General features: G+C 39.6%; 1 protein-coding gene across 1 annotated transcript; it reads left to right on the top strand.

Annotated features, from left to right (window-relative positions):
• TKT (transketolase) lies at positions 1-23,811 on the top strand. Its single transcript, XM_084530927.1, has 14 exons — positions 1-290; positions 5,366-5,483; positions 7,025-7,138; positions 7,786-7,883; positions 9,525-9,716; positions 10,516-10,634; positions 12,114-12,307; positions 12,961-13,125; positions 14,362-14,518; positions 17,702-17,832; positions 19,080-19,163; positions 19,340-19,433; positions 21,046-21,168; positions 23,509-23,811. Exons 1-14 carry the CDS (start codon positions 184-186, stop codon positions 23,694-23,696), a joined length of 1,884 nt encoding a protein of 627 aa, XP_084387053.1. The 5' UTR covers positions 1-183; the 3' UTR covers positions 23,697-23,811.
• Positions 23,812-24,537: the final 726 nt, after the last annotated feature.

Genomic DNA, 24,537 nt, shown 5'->3' with positions numbered 1-24,537 from the left:
TCCCTCGCTGTCTCCTGCCCTCCGCCCGTCCCTCCCTCGCCTGCTCTTTCTCTCCGCCCTCCCCGCACAGCCCCGTCGAGGCGCGCTGCTCACGGTCCTCACCGAGCGCCGCCGCCCCTGCCCGGCCCCAGGTGCCGCCGCCACACGACCCCCGCTGCCGCCGCCGATTGCTGCTTGGCCCCCATGGAGGACTACCACAAGCCCGACCAGCAGACGCTGCAGGCCCTGAAGGACACGGCCAACCGGCTCCGCATCAGCTCCATCAAGGCCACGACCGCGGCCGGTTCGGGGTGAGTGGGGCGGGCGGTGCGAGCCCCGAGAGGGGCTGCTGGGGGCTCTCCCTTTCTCGCCCTGTTTCCCGCACAGCACTGAGCGGGGGGGGGGATGGAGCACCCCGCGGCGGGGGCGGGCAGCCTCCACGCAGGGCAGCCGCGGCCACAAGCCCCGTGTGTCCCGCAGCCCGCGTGGCCGTGCCGGCGGGGGCCCCGCGGGATGCTCCGTCAGGAAATGGCGGCGGGCGAGGCGCGGAGCGGAGCGGCCCCGGCCCGGCCCCGCCCCGGGCGGCGGCGCTGTGGCCGTGCCGAGCCGGTGCAGGACTGAGCACCAAAGAATTCGTGCCCCGGGCGCAAACAGTTTCTTTTTCATTTCGTGCCCGTCAGTTGGAAGTAATTCTCCACAGAATTTCAAGTGAGCCCGAGTGGGATTATCTGTGAAATGCCCGCGGTCTCCAGCGGGCGGTTTATTCAGGCCTCTGGACAGGATTTAGCCGAGTCTCTGATGTGTGCAGATTCCAGGGTTATCCTTCCTTTGATCGTGCTTTACCTATGGAAAAAAAATATCTGCAGACAATCCACTTTGACTCATGTAAAATTAAAGCCATTTTTTCTGCTTGAATAATGCATTTGAGTGCTTTCACGTAGAATGTGGGCCTTTCATATCCCATCTTGTGGCAATTTCCCCCCTTTGGATGTCTTTGAAACTGGCTGTAGTGTGTGTTTTTTTTTTTTCTTCTCCCCCCCCCCCTTTTTTTTTTTTCTTCTCTACATAGCTGAAGGAATCCTTTGGACACCGAGGTTTCTGTGGAGAAAGGTGGCCTGGGAAACATTTCCAAGCTTTCTCTTTGAATTGCCTTACACTTTCCATTCTGTGTTGGGCATGGGCTGCCTCACGTGGCTTGTTCTCAAAGCATGCAGAATCTGAACTTACTCATTCCTTTTCCATGCAGCAAGTGACAATAGTGCTTTGGTTCACTGTGTAAAATGGGGTGTTGGTGCACGAGGAGCCTCTCAGCCAGCCATAGGAGTGGGTTTTTACCAAGCAATAAAAACTTGGTTGGTCCAGTCTGGAGAGGGAAGTGCAGGACACCCAACAATTGCTTTTTGATTCTTGATTTGATTCAAAGCTCCAATGTATAGTGGATATTATACAAGCTTATGTGAAATTACTGGTAAGGAAAATTGTGATACATCTGATTAATATAGCTGAGGCTTCAGTCTTGTGGTTCTACTATGTATTGTATGCAGGCCACAGATGTGTGTGTTACTGATTCTCTTATCTACAGGTAAAATTATCTCCATGTAGCCTGATGTGAAAATAAAGAATGAGGATCTTGCCACACCATTTGCTTTTCTTCTGTGGTTCACAAAATTCAGAAATCTGGTATTAGCGCCATTCTCCCAGTACTGATGAAGAAATGGTTAAAATAGCTTTGCTTGAGCTATTTATTCCTGTGTTGTACAATACTGAGTACTCCGTGCACAGGGATATTTCATTAATCACTACAGTTTATTCTAGCTCTACTTAGAGTTGTGTAGAGTCTGAAATTATTACACAACCTGATAATGAGCACGTTACAAAAGATGGGCTCTGGAGGAAAGATAATGCTGGCAAGTTATATTTTTTATTAATAAATGTAAGATTTGCTTACCAAGATGGTGTCTTATTGCGCCTAAAAGGAAAAGAATTTCAGAATCTGTGGGAGCATTAGGCAAATGACATACATTTCTAAAGCAATTAAGCATTATGAATGTGTTTTCCAAATAGACAGTGAGCTTTGTTTGAAGTGCTAGCATAGTGTAAGAATGTAGACAGAGAAGTTTGATTGCAAGTTACGTTTAAATAGAGGCTTACTCTTAAAAAGGAAAAAAAAAAAAAGCCGTGTCATGCTTGCATTGACTTTTTCAAGGAAACTAGTATTTGTTAAAGGCGTAGTTTGTAAAAGTGACAGAAATACTTGCAATAGAAACACTTCAAATGAAAGAGAACCTGCCAACTTCTGTCACAGAAGTAATTTCTGTAAACTGTGGCATGTGTTGCTGGAAAAGTGGTTCAGTGGTTGGTAGGACAAGCCAGTTCTTGCAGTCTTTAGTTGTGTTTCATTAAAGAAAGTATAGCCTTTGTCTGGACAAGGGCTAAGATACCAGGGAATATGGTCCTTAAGATGCTCAAATATGTAATTAACTGTGATGAGTCCCTTATTAGCTGTAGTGGAAAAATCCGGTAAACTGGAAACAAGTGCCTAAAATGCCTTAGGTGGGGAAAAAACTTTATTAATTTAATTGTAAAGATTGAACATACTTGCTTTTGGGTGTGGCCGAGCTTTCCTTTTAGATAAGCAGTGCGGACATTTTGATCAAAACTGGTAGAGTACCTTTTGTAGCTAATGATAAACTTCTGCAGTTTTGAAACAGTGTCTGCTTCCTAGAATTAGATGGCTAAACTCTTGAAAGTGGAAGCTGCCAGAGTTTCTTAAGAAGCAGTTAAATTTCGTAACATGTGGTATGATCACTTGTTGCAGATTTTCTTTCATATTTTATCTTTGTCTTTTACTCGATATTCCATTTTAACATTCTACTACAGTTCTCCTCAGATGAAATGACTAGACATGTGTATGTGGAGATAATATAAATTGATGTTAAGTGGAAAAAAAGTTCTATTGTGTAATTATTTTACTCTTTATTTCTGTGGATCCAAAATTTCAGGATTTTAATTATTTTTTTTGTTTCCTATAGAAGGGCTGTATTTCAAATCTAAGAAAGTTCTATGGTAGAACCTATTGGGCAGAGAAATGTACTCATCAGACCATTGCCACAAAGTTCTAGGTTGTTGGTTAGTCAAGAATATGCGCGCAAGATAGTGCGAGAATAGTGGTGATGAGTTGCTGTATTTTTCTGCCCAGTATGAGTATGCCAGATACACTTTGTTAGGCTTAACAAGGAATTTTTAACAGAATTTGTTAGGAAATTATGAATTAAAATTGGAGCAGTTGATCTAGTTAGGATGGCTATATTTAGCAAAATTATATAGCTGGTTTTAGAGTGATTTATGGTCTGTTATGTCATTAAATTTTAGGTAACTTCTGTTAGTAGGAATTCATTTAATTAACTATTAGTTTTAACAAGTTTTTTTTTTTTTTTTTTTTTTTTTAATTTTCACATCATTTAATAAATTTTCTACTTTTTTTTTTTTTCCACATGCTACCATTTTAGGTTGTTTAAAACTTTTTTTACCAAGACCAGGAGTTCATAGAAGTATGGTTAAGTATAAAGTTAATAAAATTCAAGGAATGAAAGCTTTAAACAAGCATGTAAGGCTTATTGATTAACTCGAATACATATTTACTAATATGTTTGAACCATGGTTTAAAGCTAATTATTGTGGTTCCCTGTGTGTGAGTACTTACTAAGGGATGGACACTAACCATAATTTATATTTTGCTAGTGTTTTGCATGTTTTTATTCTCTTATTATTAGCACTGTTGGGGATGTTGGGAGGGAAGGTTTATTACTACCAGAAGAGAGTATTGTCATTAAAGTTCTAGTTCTAGAAAGTGTTGTCTAATCCTAACATGCATGGTAAATGTACATGTGTAAAGAAAAATGAAGTGTGACTTTTTCATAGTAAAATTGTCCTATATTACAAAAAGGGTCTAATATTTCAAAGAGTATCATGTTAAAGATAAAAAAATAAATGTTGGCAGAAGAGAAAAGTGGGGCGAGAGTGTTTTGGTATCAAAGCTGTTCTTGGTTTCTGGAGCCATAACTCTCCAACTGTTCATCACTTACTTTCCTGTACTTTAGAATGATCCTGTTTACACCAGGAAAATCTGAAGAAAAAAATGCTCCTTTCACATTAAAAAAAGATTAAAAAACAAACAAAAAAGCAATAACTCTCTGTGTTGCTTTAGAGTTCTATTCAAAGTAAGTGAAAACCCAAGGCTGATATACTGAATAGGTCAAGTAGGGACCATCTTCAAGGTAAAAAAGAACCACAGCAATCATTATTTAACTTACAGTAACGTAGATAAAAAAAAAATTGTATGCCCTTCTGATACACTTAAATGAAATATATACATTGTGTTGGAATAACTTAGTATTTGCCACATGGGAAAAACTCATCATATAATTTTATTTTTATTTGTTTGCTGTTGTATGGCATATCCGCTTCTGAAGGGGGCCAGTGTATTTCAGAGGCAGGCTACAGTTGAAGTATTCATTTGTGTTGCTGCTAAAAACTGTTGCAAAAGTTGTCTCAGATTGCTCAGTAGAAGAGAGACTGTCCAGCTATTTCTAAATCTTTAAACCAATTAGTTTAATTTTTCAAACTTATCTAGATATAAATTTGGAAAATGGTGGTCCTTCTTTTTGCCTAAGATTAACCAAATTGGTATTTTATAATGTGTATCTGGACGTTTATTATTTTAATAACAAGCTGGAGATAGTAGATATCTGTGTTCAGTGTCAACAGATGAACTGTGTATTATCTAGTGCCTTCTCTAGAAGTCAAAATTCTGGTTCAAACACTTCAAACAGCGAAATAATGAATCATTTAAAAAAAAAAAAAAGTTATACAGTTCCAAATGTTCCAGAACATTCAACCCCAGTTAATCTTACGTTACCAGTTCCCGCCTGTGCAGCGAGGCCTGAACATGTCATGGTGTCACGTGTTTAATTCCTTCATTCAGCGAGTGGCCAAAGTACCTCTGCGTCAAGGTGAATTCTTGCCTCAGACAAGTCAGCAGGGTATGATTTGGGGCACGGGGTGTGTGCTGCTTCCTGTGCTCCCTGGTCACTGATTCAGGTGCTGTCCTTTGTCATGAAGAACAGAGAGCTCTAAAAGATGTCCTTGATCCGTCACTGGCATCTATCTTTAACATCCACTTTAACTAGATAACAAGGCTCCTTTGTCTTAAAGTGCAAGTGATTGGCATTGGGGTAATGGTAGATGGGATGGGTTATCACAGATGCTTTTAGGCTGTGTGTTTTAACGCTGAGGGGTAGAGGACTGGTAAAGTGATGTTTTCTTAGGATCACATCTTTAAAACAATAATGAGAAGTAGTAATCTTGGGTCTGTCTTGACTTGTAGCCACCCTACATCATGTTGCAGTGCGGCAGAGATTATGTCTGTGCTGTTTTTCCATACCATGAAGTACAAAGTGCAAGATCCCAGAAATGCCAGCAACGACCGTTTTGTTCTCTCAAAGGTAAAATCCTAACTGTTATGCTATATGGTTGCTAGTAAAGAGCTGTCTGTAAATCACATTGATCTGTCTTCCATGACTTGCACTTATTTATGCTTGCATCCACTGACAAGTCTATTGCAAATGTTTGAGAGCTTGGAATGTGTTTACTACAGAAATATAAAAGTTGGTAGAGTTAAGTTGTAGCATAACTCAAAAATCATTAAAAAGTATCTCTGCATTGTGTCTTGGCTTGCCTGAATTTCACTATGTTAAGTTGTTCTGATATTAAATAATAAATGTTATCATGTTGTCTATAAAACCTATCAGGAAATTCAAGTCTGCTTTATCTTGGCATAGCTAATTTTCTCACCAGTAAGTCATAGTTAGCTTTTGGGCTCCACTTGTTAAATGCAGCCATACTGTTATTAGTGCTCTAATTACTGTCAGCTCTTCAGAAGTGTTGTAGGAAGTAGCTGTGGTGGGTTAGTGAGTCGCTTGCATTCCTGCTCTGCCAATATGGTGTTAAAGTCAGCAGTACTTCTGAAGCCACTCTAGTTCAGAAAACACATGCAAGCACAACCATGACTGCCCCTGAATAATTTCTTGTTGCCTTTTGCTTTGTGCCCTTGTGCATCATGGGGACATTTTGATTGTGTGCCTTAAGGGTGGCTGAGGGGCCTTCAGGAAAGCTCCCAGCAGCTGAAGCAGTTCTCTGCTCAGTCAGAGCCCCTCACATGGTGGCTTGCAGTAATACTGCATAGCTGATGGTGCCTGTCTGTTATGTCGGTTATAGCTGTTGCCACTTCTGACTGCCTTTCCAAATGAAGTAACTGGGTGAGAAGCCCATAGCTAATGTTGAGGAGCTAAAACGATAAGACAGGATAGCTTCATCTCTTTTACCCCCTCAGATTAAACAGGATTTCTGCCCAGAGTTGCTAAATGGCTTCAAAACTGTGCGTGCTTCTGCTGAATCCTAATGGCTCTGTGGTGAAATGTGGCTGCTACGTTGTAATTGTCCAGATTAATCTAGCCACAGGGATCTGATTGTATAAAGCTTCACATTTTGCTGATTGGCATGCCCTGCATCTTGCCTTGCACACTTGGGTACTGTGGAAGTTTTAGTGGGATAACACTTTCTCAGCCATCTGCTTACTGACTGAATGACCAGCGCTCTGTTCTTGAAAGTGCTACCTAAGCAAATTGAATCAATCAAGGTGTTTCATTTTGATATCAAAACTGATTTTTGCAATTGGACCCACATGACTGAGAGACTTCCTTATTCTTCAAAGTTAATTTTCTTGAGGATGTCCTAAATGGCCCTTGAGTGCAGCATTCTCTGTACCTTAACTGCAGTCAGATATTTGGGCTACTTTAAGCATGGGCACTGAGCACATGGTAGGAAGCATCAGAGTGTATGTTGTATCGTAAGAATGGTTTAGAATTTGAACCCATTTTGGTGGACCCAAGAAGCTGATTATAGACCTCTTCTGCTTTGTAGACGTTTATCTTGTTAATAGGATATTGTGAAACTTCTTTTGCTTAAAATTTGTGTTTCCCTCTAGGGTCATGCAGCACCGATTTTATATTCTGTTTGGGCAGAGGCCGGCTTTCTACAAGAAACAGATTTACTGAACTTGAGGAAAATTGATTCTGTCTTAGAAGGACACCCAGTACCAGTGAGTGCTTGTAACCTTTGATACAACATGGTGTTTTCTTAAAAAATAAAAAAAAAAATAATAATAATAATAAAATATATATATTGCTGCAAGTCTTGGTTGCCAGTTACAGTGCAGGAAAGATAAAGATTTCCATGCAGGTTTATGTTGATATTTGTGGCTTCACAATTGAGTCAGGTTCAAATGAGTGTGCAAAAATAACCTTTAGTATTCTAGTAAACTTCTTCTGCAGTCCTGTATGACAATATTATCTGTTTATAAAGGGTTGTATAAAATATGTCTGGTTTTGCTCTATAAGAAGTTTTGAGGTATTTTAAGGGTTTATATCCCATTTGGTTGACTTTCCATTTCCAATCAGTTCTTTCAATTATTTTTTTATTCAAAATTATCAGTTCTTAACTGTTGCCATCCCAGGCACAGTTTAGAAATCCCTGAGCTATAGGTAATACTCCCTCTCAGAGAAACTAGTTAGCCTGTGACACTGACCACTGAAGTACGTGCATAGCTGGGAGAGGGGAAGAGGGTGAGGTATGGAGGGACTTGCACTATACTGTCATGCCTGAGATGTTGAATTTTGGTATATGTTGAACCATCTCTTGCTTTTCTGTTTCTTGGCTGTAAAACAATGATTGTCTTTTTATTATCAGAGACAAGCATTCACTGATGTGGCTACTGGATCCCTTGGGCAGGGTCTTGGTGCTGCATGTGGAATGGCATACACTGGCAAATTCTTTGACAGAGCCAGGTAATTCCATCTTCTTATTTCATCATTATAGGCGTTCAGTGGGAATGTTTTGTGAAAATATAAATTTATTTTTACCTTGGAGGGGGAAGGGAACGGGGAATCCTTTATTTTGTTTTTCTCCTTTCCCAAGTCTTAACTTAAGTCTTAATTCAGGTTTAAAATAATAAAAATACACCCTGGTAATTATGGATCCATCACTAGTGAAACTGGGAAAGATTTGGAGGTTATCAAGAATTGGTGCATCTGCTCATTCATTTTGTAACCTGTCAGCAAGGTGATGTTCCTGCACAGAGAAGGCAGTAAGTTGCTGGAGCAGCCTCTAACTTACAGAGAGTAATTGATAGCAATTTTGAGACTCATATGCCTCCCCTTAGAGGGAAGGAATAAAGTGGGGATGCATTTGTTCAAAGTCAGATGACAAATAATGGACAACATGGATCTGGATGAGGAACTGTTACGGTCAATAATAGCATTACTGAATCATAAAGTCAGGCTTAAAAATGTTACCTGAAAACCACTTGATTCCATAGAGGCAAAAATGACTGCTTCTGCCATTTGTTTTGTGGACAAGAAAAGTAGATGTCTAAAGTCAAATCTGTATGAGGAGGAAAGTAGCCTCATGTAGTTGATTTATTTTATGTGACAGTTCTAGTACATTCAAACGTAGGCTGCCCAGTTAATGTGCCCTACACTTCACTAGCTTGAAATCATTTGTGTGAAAGATGACTTGCTGATTTTAATTGAATTTAGCAGATGCTACGTGTGGGGGAAAAAAATAACCAGTGGTTACTTGATGGAAGAAAAAGGTGATGTTGCATGCGGTAATGGGGAGAAGCTTGTGTGGACAGAGTTCAGATCTAGCTAAAGGCAGGTGGGATTTGGATCAGAAGTCTGTAAGAGCTTAGTGTCTAGTAAAAAAAAAAAAAAAATCACTAATGGCTATCTTATATTTGGTTTTAAAAAAGAAATCTTTGAAGCCTAACATACTATTCCATTTTAATTTTAATAAATAATAGCTTTGTCATCCAAAAAGATAGTGAGAACAGAATTAAAACTCAGGACTGAATGCCGTAGAGGAGATCAGGCAGTAATCCTGCAGAGTTTTGCCTAAATAAACAGCTTCATTGTACACATAAGTAGTATACAAAATAGTATCATTTGGTTTTCTCTTTCCTCAATTTGGTTACGTGACAGGTGTTAATATGTAGCTAGATTAACTCCCAATTTATAGTTTCCTGAAATGAAATTACTGACTGACCTTCCAGGGAATATATACTAGGAATGAGGAAGCAGGCGTTTACCTTTCATGCATTGTCAGTGGCCTTGCTGAGTCACAGTGACAGTGTTGAACGGCCCTGTTCATTCAAGCCTTGTAATAGGAGGCTTAAAACCTAATTTTCTTAGAGAGAAAAGTTTGAAAAAGTATCTCTCATCTTAAATATTTTCTTGTGTGTAACAGCTCAGAAGTACTTTGATTTGTCTAAGGTTACGTAAGGTAATCTGAAGTGAATCAATTGACCAATATTTGGAATAAACAAAAAACCTCTCACCAGGAATTGTTAAGAGAGATTTTGCTTTTGATTTAGTTCTGCTTATGTGTCAAACCATGTTTGTTTGTTTGTTTTTAATTTCTTTTTCCAGCTATCGAGTGTATTGTCTGCTCGGAGATGGAGAGTTATCTGAAGGCTCTGTTTGGGAGGCAATGGCCTTTGCTGGGTTTTACAAGCTTGATAATCTAGTTGCTATATTTGATGTTAACCGTCTTGGACAAAGTGACCCTGCACCTCTGCAGCATCATGTTGAAATCTACCAAAAACGTTGTGAGGCCTTTGGGTATGTGATTGGAAGAAATTCAGTATGCTCTTCCGTTTGAAACCACATTTTATTTGCCTTTTTTAAAATTTTTAAAATGCACTTTCAGCTCTAAAGGGAACCAACACCAAGAAAGATGGTCTTTCATGGTTGCTGGTACTAGTAGGCTATATTTGTGCAGCAGGAACACTAGAAGTGTCAGAATTGTTGTTTAGAGGAAAAATACAAGATACTCAGATAAGTTTGTTAAGAGGATCTAGTTCTAATGACAATAAATACAGATATAACTATCTGTGACCACGGGTACTGTCTTAGCAACTAGATCAGAAAAACGGGCATAAAAAATGTTATTCCCAATAGAATTCTTTGTATGGGCTTTCTGTAGTTTAGAAATGTTTATTTTTTATGCAGATGCAAAAATCCATGACAAAAAACAGTCAGATAAAATATCAACCGTACAAATTATGATGGAGCATTTTAATGGTTTTAATCAATTTTCATTGTTAGTTTTTTGATTGCTAGATGTGTAATTTGATCTTGTATGTAAAAATTGGTTTTATTTTTGAAGAAATGTAGGATAACTTAATGGATTTTGCCAGTAGCTGTTAATCTGTTTGTGAGTCATATGGCCTTATTTAAAAAAAAAAAAAAAGATATTTTATCTTCGCAAATGAATGCTAGTTTACATTTCTGGCGTGTTTCGGGTCTCTTAAAAAGACACTGCATTGGAATGAAGTTAGTATTCGTTATTGTTGCTAGCTACCAGAGGGTGTCATATGCTAACACCATTTAGAAACAGTTGATCTGTTTGTGTTCTTAGCTGGCATGCTATCATTGTTGATGGACACAGTGTGGAAGAGCTTTGCAAAGCCTTTGGGCAGGCCAAACATCAGCCAACAGCTATCATTGCAAAAACTTTTAAAGGCAAAGGCATATCAGGTAATAAACCATCCACTGTTTTGTGTATAATACGTGTACTGCAATAATGATGCAATTGTTTAAAAAAATAAATTGAAGTCTAATATCTCATAGATTTGCAAATGGTTATAATACTAGCACTTTTATCACTTGGTTATATTACAATGCATTCTGAAAAATCATAATTCTACTCTATTGGTTTTTCTTTTTTTTTTTTTTTTATAAAGGACATTAGATTGGCCCTTCATTGGAACCAGGCAAAGATGTGACTCAGATCTTAACATCAGCCAGCTGTGTTAATTGGGCTTTTATAGATCTCCAGTTATAGAGTAGGATTTCCTCTGCTGTCAGCTGTACTTGTATGCAGAGACTGCTGTGAGACAGAGAAGAGAGTAACTTGGTCACAAAAGCTCCATGCTCCCCGTTGCAGATAATGAGTCTGCTAGTTACCAGCCAGGCAGTATAAAATGCACAGAGAATGAGGGATGTCACGTTTGCAGTTTTGATAAAACTTCATGAGATGTGGTACATAAAACATCATATTGTAGGTTATTTCATACGATCTGATGTGTAATTTTGACAGACACAGAACACAGCACTTCAAAGAGATGATTTCATAGGTTAGCAGCTCTACATTTTGGAATTCATGGGTCCTCTGAGATCCTTTCATAGTTTTCATGTGTTATGAGTCTTAAGTAAATGTGATATTCCAGTGGACAAACGATTATGCATTTGAGCAACAGTGTGTAAGAAGTCTTTCAAACTATACTTCTTAACAGCATTAGTGCTTAAAAATGATTTTGGCTCTTGGAGGTGAGGAGATCTATGCTAGCTACAATAAAATGGACTCTATGCATATTCAACCTGTCAGACATCACCATGATTCTGTTCAGCTACAGGATTTAGCAGCACAGTGTGGATTCTTCTTTCTAATCAGCTAAAAATTATTAATAGCAAGGGTGAATCTCTTCCATACTTTTAATTAAGCAAGCAAGCAAAAGCTGTTATTCCTAGTCACTTAGTGAAAAACATATCAGCCTGAGAGGTGATTTTACTGTTAGTGCTAGGTGCACAAACATGAGTCAGCAGAAGCTATTAAAGCTGTAAAACTGCAGGGCTTGTTTGAATTAGACAGCTTGGTTAATTGTTGTTTGAAACTTAGTTTTTGTAGTACTAACTGCTGCAACTTCATGTTAACTATTCACATTGATGGACTGGATATTTTAGGTACCAATTTAAAAAATAGTTTCACTAGAAGACACTGGAAGTTTGTTGTCAAGAATGGTCACTAGTCTGGAATGTTTGGAATTTGACTCTTTCTCTGATGTGTTTGAACATGTTTTTATTAATGCAGTTGAATACTATTGTAACTGCTTACAGTAGGAATAAGGAAATTCTTTGGAAATGATATTAGAGTGTCATAGTCCACTGCTCTTTTGTCATGGTAAAATCTGTAACTAAAAGATTAAATATTTTTCTTATTTGTAATAAAATGTGCAGGTGTTGAAGATAAGGAAAGCTGGCATGGAAAGCCACTTCCAAAAAACATGGCTGAACAAGTAATTCTGGAAATAGATGAGAAAATCCAGAACAAGAAAAAACTTTCTCCTGCTCTCCCAGAAGAAGATGCACCTGTAGTAAATATTAGAAACATTAAGATGCCATCTCCACCAAGTTATAAAGTGGGAGAAAAGGTACTCCCTTCTTTTCTCAAAGTTTGACAGATGTCTGAAGCATAAGACTGTTTAGTGGGTGACGAGAGAACTTGTTTCCCATGGTATCCTTTGCCACGATTTCTACTATTCAAATCTTCCCATCCAGTTTTTAGTATCCTGGTACGTACATACCTATGTGGTGTGACACACAAACATTCTACTTGCCAGGTATTGAAAGAATATTTTAAAATAGATTCAAATCACTCTGTGAATTTGTGATCATTGTCAGTTATCCAAACTATTTTATGTGTAAATAAAACTGAAGAAGCACTGCAAGGTTCGTTGAATCTCCCTGGTTGGAAAGCAGGAGCAAAAATATTGGTTTGTTGATTTTGTAGACCTGGTTGATAGAGACCTATCTGGGTAAGGTTTTCAAAAATTTCTAGCTGGACTGGTAGGGAGTTGCTGGTTTCAGCATAGATACGTGTCCTTATGCTTCACTATTTTCCTTTATTTACTCTCCTGAGGCACGCTTCTCAAATGTAGTTATCATAGTGTTAACACTTAAAATGAGTTTTTGTTTTGTTTTAATTTTATGTGCATACATTCAAGGAAAGATGAGAAAAATGAGTAAACAAAAGCTTCTAAAACCAGAAACTTGTAACAGTACTGCTATACTTTTCTTTTCCTAGTGGGCTACCCGCAAAGCTTATGGTGTTGCACTTGCAAAACTGGGCCATGCTAATGATCGAGTGATTGCTTTGGATGGAGACACAAAGAACTCTACTTTCTCAGAGCTTTTCAAGAAAGATCATCCCAGTCGCTACATTGAATGCTACATTGCTGAACAGAACATGGTAACTGGTCTCTTGTTTTCGTGAAGTACTGCTATTACACAGCAGGATCTGGAACCGTTTAGTCTGACTCTTCAGAAAGTGAGGTTTCAGTTTTTTCATATGTGTGCTCATGGATACTGAATTTTACTTAATGCGTATGGAAAACCTAGGCTGTGGCAGAAGCTTACAAATGTAATACAAAAGGAGTGCTTCTAATCAGCCTGTTCTAAGTCTTCCATTGTCTTTCTTATTTTTGTGGTCACACTGTCTGCAATTCGGCAGAGTGCATGGAGATAGCAACACGTAAATTATAGTAATATTTCCTGCGGTGTGATTTGCAGAGGGTCAATTCTGAAGAGACTTTTTAGGCTTTTTTTTCTTCACAGGAAATGGAATACCACAACACAACATGACAGTGAGCTCTATGCTAGACTGGGGTTTGAAGGTGAGGACAGAGAAGTAGTTAATAAAAGTTGGCCTCATGTAATTTGTACAGAAAGGACTAATATTTGATAATCTGTTGGACTGAGTCAGTTGCCTCTATATGGTTCACTGAAGCAAATGAAATTAGAGACATAAATTCAGGCAGAAATGGGTTGCTGTCTTTAATGATTTATAACTCAAGAACCCGTGGACTGTCTCTTGCAGATTTTATGCTAGGGCAGTTTCATGAGCGTGAGTCAGGCATTTTGTATTTACATCAGGCTGAGAAAAATCTGGCCGTGAAGGAGCATGTGTAAAATAAATGCATGGGGTAACTGTAGAAATAAATGATTTAATAACATGGTTCTACTTTCCATCCTGTTGAAGAAGGGTCCTTCTAGTAAACACCAATCTAAGTGATATGGGTGAATCCATTCCCCATTTAATAATGATGTTTTTCATCTGCTGGAGATAGTCAATACCATGTACTTTGGACTGGCAGCGTAAGTCCTTGATCCAGGGAGGAGGATGGATAAGTTTTAAAACTCTGAATGGCTGCTTGCTGCAGATGAAGAGAAGCTGCTGCCAGTAAGGATCAACAATACCAGGTAGCAACTAAGGCAAGGAGTAGAAATGCTGCAGAACAGATGCTGAGAAGAGTGAGTTGCTTCTCTTTCCTTTTTGGAAAGGTCAGTGATTAGGAGGAGAACTGGAGAGAGGTTTTTTAAGTGCGTTGAGGGCTTCTTGCTAAAGTCCCATGGATGATCTCTTGGAAACTAATAAAACTTGATAAATTAGGAATTCAGTGTTCCTGTATGATCTCCCTCTTTTCAGGTGAGCATTGCAGTTGGTTGTGCCACACGTGACAGAACTGTTGCTTTCGCCAGCACCTTTGCAACCTTCTTCACACGGGCATTTGACCAGATCCGCATGGCTGCCATCTCTGAGAGTAACATCAACCTCTGTGGGTCACACTGCGGTGTTTCTATTGGTAAGGACATCCTGGAGTTACTTGCTAGCGCTTCCCATTCGTTTAATGATTTGTTCAGTGGTCAAAGCTGAGTGCTAAAGCTTTTTTAAAGATTCATCATTCATAAAGCTAGCAGTAGAGCCATTTTTGGGAAGCAGTAATATTTGTAATTTTATATCAAGCACAATGCTGCATTTGGAAAGAATGAGAAATTTCAAGTCTGCCTTAACTTGTCTTTTTTTCCCTCTTCTATCAGCTTGGCTTGGTAAAAGTAGGACTTTTCCCTACAAGCCTGAAGTGCAAAGCAATACAAAGGAGTCGGTTGAAAGCGAGGAGCTTTGGTTCCGTTCCATCTTTGCAGTGGACTTCCTCTGTGATGGGAATAGTCACATGGTTATACCTCTTAAAATGAGAAACTAAGGGTATTTGGTTTTGCACAGATAGTCTTGCCCTCAGATCTCAAAAACACTTTACAAAAAAAAATAGTTTTGTATTATTCTGCCTTTTAACATCACCAGTTTTAAATAATTGCTTCAGTCTTTCTCAGTATTTCATAATACTGGAGCAGTAAATGTATTTATTAAAAAAATGTAAAAACATTCCAACCAAACAGAACTTAAAATGCTAATAAAACAGGAACTGTGAATCTGTTATGTAATGCAGGAAATTGGCGTTACCTTCTCTGGTCTTTGCCTTCCTGTCATAACTGTTTAATGCATGTTAGGTCATGTTAGGGTTTGCTTTTGGTTTGATGAAGGGAAGGCTTTTTTTTTTTTTTTTAATGAAACCTGTAAAGATCACCCATGAAAATAAGACCAGACTTACAAACCAAGAAGGAAAGTGCCAATAAACTTTCATGCTTGAAATATTACAAGGTATTCGTGGAGAAAAAGAAAGAGGGAGAGAGCTAATGAGGGTGGTGTTCTTTGCATACATCCATTTTGTAGTTGATTTAATGGTTTTGGCTAGCAGTATGGCTTGCACAAGGGGTGGTTTTGTTGTTCTTGCTTGTTTGTTTGAAGCAAATTAGCTAGCCTGGCCTGTAATATTGGTAAAGCTATACGGATTTAAAGATGCTATTAATATGTGTAGTCTCATCCAGAACTTCAAGCTTAACTTGCAGTGGTGTAGAATATGCTTTAGTGAAGGAAGCTGTAAGTAGAGTATATCAGATTATGGCTTCTATATGTCATTAAGGGAGGGATTCTATTACAAGCCTCTTTTCTTTTTAAAATCAGTCCTCCCACCTCTTCACAGTCGAGTTCAATCCAGTTTAAGTCTTTTAAGCAGCAAAGGGTGTTGGTGCACAAGCCAATTAGCTTCCATCTTTCTTCATTTAAGAAGATGAAACTGCTTTGGGTTACCTGGATTGTCTCCTAGAACTACACTTCCAACTTTGAATTTTCAATGTTTGAAATGTTTTGCTGGGAGCTGTGATTGGGAAGTGCACGCTTAAATTTATAAAGCTGTTTGAGTAACAAACCTGATTTTGGCCTCAACTCCAGCTTCCAAAAACCCAAAGTGTTGCAATGGAATTCTAAAAGACAATACTACAGAGAAATCTTTTAACTGTTAGAAAATTCAATTTTAAATGGAAGGGTATGAGTTAAGTGTAATTCCTATTAGAACTTCAGGCCTGCATGGATTTCAGGATCCTAACTAGAGCTGTGGTGAAAATTGAAGATTTTTTAATGCAGTTCTAGGGCTTTTGCTGCTTTGAAATTTGACCCATGAAATTAATCAGAGAGAATTACCACAACGACCTTAACAAAAAAACTCGTTTAGACTGCCAGCTTTACATTCTAGTTGTTTGATACTGTTCATAGTACGCACTCAGGTTTTGCTTAAGCTGTAAATATATGTTTTGAGGATATAATTGAAAAATTATTATTTTTGAGCTTCATTACTCTCAAAATTATTAAATTGGGATTTTTGTCAAGACACATGTGGGGCAGAACTCAACCTAGTGCTAGTTTGTGAATTACTGGTATGAACGGTGAATGCTATTATTGTTGGCACTGTAATAGCAAAAGTGGAACAGACGAGCATGAGTGGAATATCACTTCAGGTAAGGTACCTGTTCATTTTGTTCTTTGTAATTTCACTTTTTTTTCTATGTATGCATTTGAATGCATTTCAGGAAAGAAAAATCCCCTTGAATTTCAATTTGTTTGTCAGAGTGCATATAGATTTAAGGACTGTGATGCTGGAGATACTTTTTTTGTGACTGAACGACGAGACTCTTTTTCTGGTTCATGCATACATTATTAGTATTATATAGTGTCAGAATTCAGTGACTGATTTCCTTAACATCTTTGAAGCTCTTCAGAGTTTTGTGCTGCTCTTGTTAAAATTCTCTTTCCTCATGAGCTTGGCCTTCTTGAGTCACAGGTAGTGGGCGCATGTGGGAAGGCTTCTTGCCCTGCTTCTGCTTTGCAGGCTGTGACATGACTGGATTCAGAACTCTGCATGGTTACTTTGGAACAGTGCCGTTCCCAAAGGCCCTTGGGAGGGGGTTGTGGGGGTTGTTTCTTTAAGGGAATTGATGGCATCCAGCATGCTCTGTCTAACAGTCCTTGTCATAGATTTGCAATTCAAGCCATAAGATGCTTGAATACTTCAACAACACAGGCACCTCATTGCTCTTCCAAAAGACATTCTAAAGTATTAAAATACGTATCCTGCGTTTAATCTTGAAGTAAGCCTAAGAATTGGTGTAGTGTGTAGTTGTAGCAAAGTGGACTCTCCCTTTCTGGTGGTACACATGCAATTCTCCTTTCACATTTCCAGCAGATGAAATCTAGAGTAACATCACTGACAACTGCAAATTTTGCTTGTAAGGCTTCAGTACATGTAAATCTGAAGATACTTAAATATCCTGTGACCCACTTCCTATTTCTGTATCCTTCTCATTTTGGTTGTCTGCCCTTTGGGTTGTTTTATTGTTGCACTTTATTTTCCATTTTTTCTTTATAACCCCAGTTCTCTTTCCTTTTAGTCTTTCTATCTTTATTTACTGTTTAGACGGTTCCAAGTTTAAGGAGAAGATGATTCTTTTCTCAAGCAGGTAGATTTGCATGTCCTGTGTGTGCCTGATTTTATTTTTACATACACATATGCATAGTACTGGTTTGCACTGAACCTCATATTGAGTGATTGTCAAACTGCACTTATCTTTCTGTAACCCTGGTTAATTGTTTTTAGGTGAGGATGGGCCCTCTCAGATGGGACTGGAGGATCTGTCCATGTTCCGAGCTGTTCCCAATGCTACTGTCTTTTACCCTAGTGATGCTGTAGCCACTGAAAAAGCAGTGGAAATAGCTGCCAACACCAAGGTTTGCATCAGACAATTTGAGTCAGAGAATAATATTTTATCTGTACTTTCTTGTTGCTGCTGGCATGTTTTTTCAATTTCTCTGTCCACTTAAATTGCTTCAAAGGCTCCAGCGTGGCAGTGGGATGTTTTCTTTTTATGGAAAGTTGCAAACATTCTGCTCTGGCTAGTGCTGAATGAACAGTGTGGAATGCTGTGGGCCATATCTGGGGAGATGTAAATGATTACACAGTGATTGCAGCTTGGGTCTAAATTGGCTCAGAAATAAGGGCAAGCGTTAACTCATGTTGGTCTTTAGCAAACTTAGAAATTGTACACTCTTAAAAAGATATCTCTGGCATCGAAACTGAAGCTGGATAAGGAAAGATAAATTTGTCTTGAGGAGTTTGATCATCAAGTGCCTATGAAAGCTCAGGAGTCAGGTCCTCTACTGCCATCTCACACTCAATGTTTTTGGAGCTGTTGAGAACTGGTACTGACACTAGTTGACAATCTTACTGGTCATCTTTTTCTCCTTTGATAACAATGGATTGTAGTTAAACTGGGAGATGGCTAAAGAGGACCAACAGTTCCTATATGGCCATGGCTGGGTGCCTGATTTCTCATATTTATTTCAGCTAATTTGTCATAGTAATGCGCAAACATCATCATTGGTAGCACTGGGTCAGATCTCCTTGATTGTTACTTCTCTTTGCTTCCATAGCAACTTACCTTGAGCAAGGAATCTGAAAAATTTCAGTCATGCTGGTACAGCTTTTAAGGGGAGTAGTGTGGAAATGTGACATGTAACAAATGTGTTGAGTGGGCTGTGGGAAAAAAGATGAGTGAAAAAAAGGTAAAGGATTGTAGAGCAGTATGAGGGAGAGATTAGATCTGAGTAGTGGTTTATTACTTCCTTTTGGAAGGACATCTGAATATTAACTAATGAAAAGTATATTTCCTTGCTTTCAGATGAGCATTTCTTCCTTTGCTTTAAAGCTGCTAGAGTAAAATATGCACGTGTATGGAAAAGATCTCAGATTCTAATTAACTCAAGTAGGATTCTCCATTTCCACGAGAGAACAGAAAAGAAATTAAGATCTTTGAATCAGAAAGAAGACAGTAAGTTACTGGCATGTTCTAAGAAGAGGTGAGGGAAAACTGAAGAGTGAAGAACAGACAATTAGAAAAAGTCATTTTGCTGCATTTTTTTCATTCAGAATGTCAGTGCCTTTCTGTTTTTATAACTCATCCTTTCTTTGGAAACAGGGCATTTGCTTCATAAGAACTAGTCGTCCTGAAAATCCTGTCATTTACAACAACAATGAGGAGTTCCATATTGGACAGGCAAAGGTAAATATTGTCTAGGGAATCAGAAAATGAGAAAAAAATATGCCAAGTTATTTTCTGTAAAAGCCTCTTTCCTTCTAAAGCATTCTAAAGCCAAAGCTTTGATCTCTTAATAAAATTTCCAGAAATGGTAGAAACAACAAGACTTATGAAAAATGCATGGAAACATTTTCTTGTAGGTGGTCCTGAAGAGTAAGGATGACCAAGTGACTGTGATAGGAGCAGGAGTCACGCTGCATGAGGCTCTGGCTGCAGCTGAGCAGCTGAGAAAAGGTGATCTTTTTTTTTTTTTTTTTTTTACTTTATCATTTACTACAGCAAAGAAATCAATACTGGTCAACCTAACTGCTCACCCTTTGTACTGGTTAAATATCAACTACCAAAATGTTACAGACAGCTGGTCACCAGCTAGCTGATAAAGTGCAATATGGTGTATATATATGCCAATCTTGCCTAATGGAGTAGGTTTTAGTTAGCAGCATTAGTAGCAATGAAAGTTGCTGGACTGGTCAGATCAAAGGTCTCCTTAAAATTGCTGTCCTGTCTGAATGCGCTCTTAGACAGAATTTGGAGAAGTGTATAAGAAGCAGGAGTGGTCTCTGCTTGGGTGGGCTAGTGCACCAACATGATCGAATGCAATCAGACTGGGGCCAGTTAACGCGCAGCTTGCCAGCTGAGCCACAGCAATGGTGTGTGCTCTCACACAGTGCTGTCAATACACAGTGCATATGTGTAGATACGGTTCACTGCTAACTTGATTTTTTGAATGAACATATCAGCATTTAGCTAGAGTAGGAGGTGAAGATCCTGTGATAGTGCTCAAATACACTGACATTATCTGACAAAGAAAATAAAAATCCTGTGAAATAAGAAGAGAAACCATGAAAATCCACCTGTGACTCAGTGGCCTATGCCCAGGAAGAGACTACAAATAGTAAGAGATAATACAATTAATGCTGCCTCTGGCTTAGGGGTAGCTTTGTATTTGTACAGATATTGTCATGTCCTTGAACCACCAGGCTTAGGACACTTTGAAAGTGTTATTTTTAGATCTGTTATTTTGCTGCATTTTCCATGCTTCGCAATGCACTGCTGACCATGAAATCTCTGACAATGGAGAGATACTCCCTTACTGTAGAGGCAGCATCTAATGCCTAAAATATAGTGGCCACAAAAGAGCCTTCAGTCACAAAACTGTCACCATAGTGTAGCAGAGGGTTTCTGTGCACTACACCAGTTCCTTACATCAGTAAGGGTCAATGTAGTGATTGCTGTTCTGTGTGCATCTTCAGTGAGTAATCTGGCCTGCCTGTCAGAGCAAGACCAATGCTAATTTTTGTGCTAATTTAAGGGTGCTGTAATCAGGGCTGGGGCAGCTCAAATAAGTATACCTGTGAGGTGGGCAGCCTGCAATGGAGAATTCGGAATGCTTACAGATTGAAGAAGCAGGAAGAAGTTGTGCTTGGCTTGACAGTAAAATTAAAGGTAAAATAAAGGTCTGGAGGAAAAAAAAATAAATGCAACAATCTGAATAAGAAGGATTTTGTGGTGGACGGATCCTGCTCTTACATTTGGGAAGGCCAGTTCAGTTACTGCTTTGCTAATAGGCACTCATATTGACCTTGAGTCGCTTATCCAAGGCCTTTCTGTCTCCGTTTGATCTGTGGAATAGTTGGATATTGCTATATCACAAGGAGCACCAAGAAAGAATACATACAAAGATGAAGGTTGGTTGGGTTCTGTTAGGCAAGCCATTAGTACAAATACCTGGGAGTTAGTGTAGGCAGCTTTCAGAATAGCTCTAGAAGATTACAGGCCTGTGCTGCTTTTGTTGTCTTACGTAGTCCAAGGCCAAGTTGCAAATAACTTAATTGTATTTCTGCAGAAAAAATCTTCATCCGGGTGATTGACCCCTTCACTATAAAGCCCCTGGATAAGAAGACAATACTTGAAAATGCAAGAGCAACCAAAGGCAGAATCATCACTGTTGAGGACCATTACCATGAAGGTGAGCTGGGTCCCAGAGGTCAGAGTGCACACCACAGGCCCCCAGGGCAGCTTCTGATGAAAAAGAGAAGTGTGAGGCCCACTGCTGTGGTTCATTCAGTTAAAACAAGAGAGGTTTCAGCCTTTTCGCATTGCTGTTATGACTGTATGTTGACAGGGCTGAACGCTTTCTAAGGTAATGGGTTAATCAGAATTGCATTTATGGTTTACTTAGCTTTGTGTCCTTCTGTACACATGATGCAAGTGAAGTCTTCATTCCTTTGTTCCCAGTGAGAGTGTAAATTCCTGCTGTGGTGCAGTGACTGCACAGAACAGCCTCAGAATACCTTTTACAGCAGCTGTTCTGTAAGAGAGACCTTTGCTATGCACATTTCTTAAGCTTTCCATTTGTCCAATAGCTTGATTCCAGCTGTTTTGTTTTTTTTTTTGAAATCAGATGGTTTTGTCAGTTTCAGCAGTCACTGGGAGAAATTTGTCTCTTGCTCCTTCACCACTGTAAAAGAATAGATCAGGGTCTGTGAAGAACCAGAGCAGTGTGCATACTTGCTGGAGCTGTTTTGTTCCTGCATTACAAACCGCCTGCAGGCTGGCTCAGAATCTGTCACTGGCATATGGTAGTGTTCTTCACCTGAGAGCAAAATGTGCACATATGCATGCAAGAAGATGATTCCCAAATAATCTTCAGATAAAAAGCTGCTTGGGAAAAGCAGAGTAGTCTCTGTAAGACTCCCTCAGCTTCTGCACTGGGTTCTTATTTGCATGAGTAAAACAGTTCCTTTCCACTTCTGATGATCTCTGTGAGAATTCTGCAGGACCTTGGTTTAAGAGTTGATCATCTGCTCGGGAGCTGATCATCTGTTCAGCTGCTCTGCTGCCTCTTGCTCTTTGACATGACTTTGTGCACAGGTTTTCAGGGGCCTGCCTGTGCACACATGTCCTGTGAGGGTGAGCCTGCACGCAGATAGAACAGCTGCTGTGAACAGCATGTCAGGCTTTCCTCTACTGGGGGAGCTAAAGAAATTAGGGGGGAAAAAGAGCATTAGTAGATACTGAAGATATTTACTAATAGATATTAGGAGAACGTTATCCTCCTTCAAGGTGAGTGCCTCTCTTGCCAGATCTCTGAAGTGAGCTGGTATTTCTGTAAGTACTAATTACGCCATACTTCTGTTCCAGATCATAGAGGGTATTTGTGTTACTGAGCCTCGTCAATTCTAGCTTATCTTTCAACTTTTAATGAATATTTTACTGCAGATTTGCAAAATGGCAAAATCCCACTGAGGTAATGAATCTGTGATTTACACTGGCACAGCTTTCTGTATATGATGCAATCAAGGAAGGTCAGGTGTACACACATCACAAGCCTGAATGCATTGCAAACCCACATCACGCTGATCTTAGCAGCCGTGGGTGCCTCTGGCTGGAGGCTGTTTGGTTAAAGCACAGTGTACCCATAGCTGGGACAAGCCCTGCATGTTCCTGGATACACCCTAATTGTAACGCAGCCCCAGGATGTCTCTCCTGTCAGGCTTTGGAGCACATGCAGCCCTGTGCTTTCTTGTTCACTAGTATTCCCGCTTCCAACATCTCTCCTGCTGCCACGCAGTTCCCCATTGCACCCTTTGTCGTTGTGACTGACAGTCACACTGAGCACTAAGCAAAGGTAGTGAGTGTATTTATTACACAACTCAGCTGCCTAGTGGCATTTACAGGCATTATGAAAAGATGGAGCACATAAATTTGGTTGAGCTTGGTGGGAATGAAGACTTTAAGCACATCAGGTATATTTGTAAACGCTCTCCAGTCTAAATACATCTTAAACCTGGCCCTCAGTTGGCTGATGCTGAAGTGGTGAGGGATTCGTGACCCTATGCCCATTAGAGGTATATTTCTTACTGCCAGTTGGTAAGTACTTCAGAAATGTTAGGCTGGTTGTCCTTGGAACGTCTTTAAAATACAGAATTGGTTTTGTTGCATAACTGGAGGACTTGGATAGATATTGTGACGTTTCTTGTAAGTATATGAATTGTGTAGACCTGATCATATTTAAATTTCTAAATGCCTTTAAAATTTTATTTACTTGACCGTGGGCTTAAGAGAAAATGTGTTAGAGCAGGCTTATTGAACTTCTTCTCTGATTGTCTGGCAGGTATCCTAGCCTCATTTCTTCTGTCTAGATCCTCTTGGTACCAGTGTGCCCTCCAAGAGAGCAATTACAGCACTGAGCTTGTAAACAGAAAGACAAAAAAAAAAAGTGATCTCTGATTTTCTGATTTTGATTTAAAAGCAATCTGTATGTTGCCCATTGAAGCATACACTTCAGACAGACTTTTTTTCATAGGTGGCATTGGAGAAGCGGTGTGCGCTACAGTAGTGGGTGAGCCTGGTATCACAGTGAACCGCCTGGCTGTATCTCACGTACCACGAAGCGGGAAGTCAGCTGAGCTCCTGAAGATGTTTGGCATTGACAAAGATGCCATTGTGCAAGCTGTTAAGGTGGCAGTGTCCAAATCAAGAAATGCGGAGTAGCTTGAAGCATCTTGTGCTATGTTACACAAAAGCAGTGTTCAGAGAAGTACTGTAAGTTTAAGGCAGGCAAAGGTGCTTTATGTAGAGTTCTAATAAAAATACCAGCTTAAAAAAACCTTCTGTATTTCAATATGTTTTTTCCCGAGGGATTTCTCCAGCATGGTTAAAATCTCAATATCTTTAGCTGCTAAAAGCTTCCAGTTATTTAACAAATGGTGGGCAGCAGCCCTTTGTGTACCTGTGGCACAGCAGCAGGGTTTTCTGCTCTGCAGCTAACCTCTCCTCTGGGAGCTCTGGGGTGGGAACGGTTGCATGTTCACTGACCGTCTAAGTGGGCTTTGCTTCAGCAGGGAAATTGAGTAGTGGGTGTAGTAACCTAGAGTGAATCACGTAAGTTGTTTTTTTTTTGTTTGTTTGTTTTGTTTTGTTTTTGTTTTTTTTTTTTTTTCCTTGAATTTACTACTGAAGATTAAAATCCTGTTGAAGAGAGTTGGGCAGAAGGACATAATTCTTCCCTTGCTGCCAGGAGAGTTCATCAGCCCCTCTTCTGGATAGAAGTGTTATTCACTGGATGATGAAAAGTAGGAACATGTATTGCACCAGGAAGGTGACTAGTACCTTTTCTTTGATTTCTCCTCTGTGCATTGCCCCACAAACATTTAGGAAAGAAGGAAGGACCCTGAGTGCTGGATAATGGGAGCCTAGTGGAGGGAGATGGAGCTGGTCCTGAGGAACCAACAGAGGGAGGTAGAGGCCCAGCAGAGCTGTAGCATTGAGTGATGAGCTGTGGGCTCAGGAGGGACTTGCTGGACTTGGAGAGTTATAGCTGACAGGAGCACAA

Source organism: Aythya ferina (genome assembly GCF_964211825.1).
Source record: "Aythya ferina genome assembly, chromosome: 10".
Taxonomy (NCBI): domain Eukaryota; kingdom Metazoa; phylum Chordata; class Aves; order Anseriformes; family Anatidae; genus Aythya; species Aythya ferina.
This window is presented reverse-complemented; position numbering and strand designations above follow the sequence as displayed.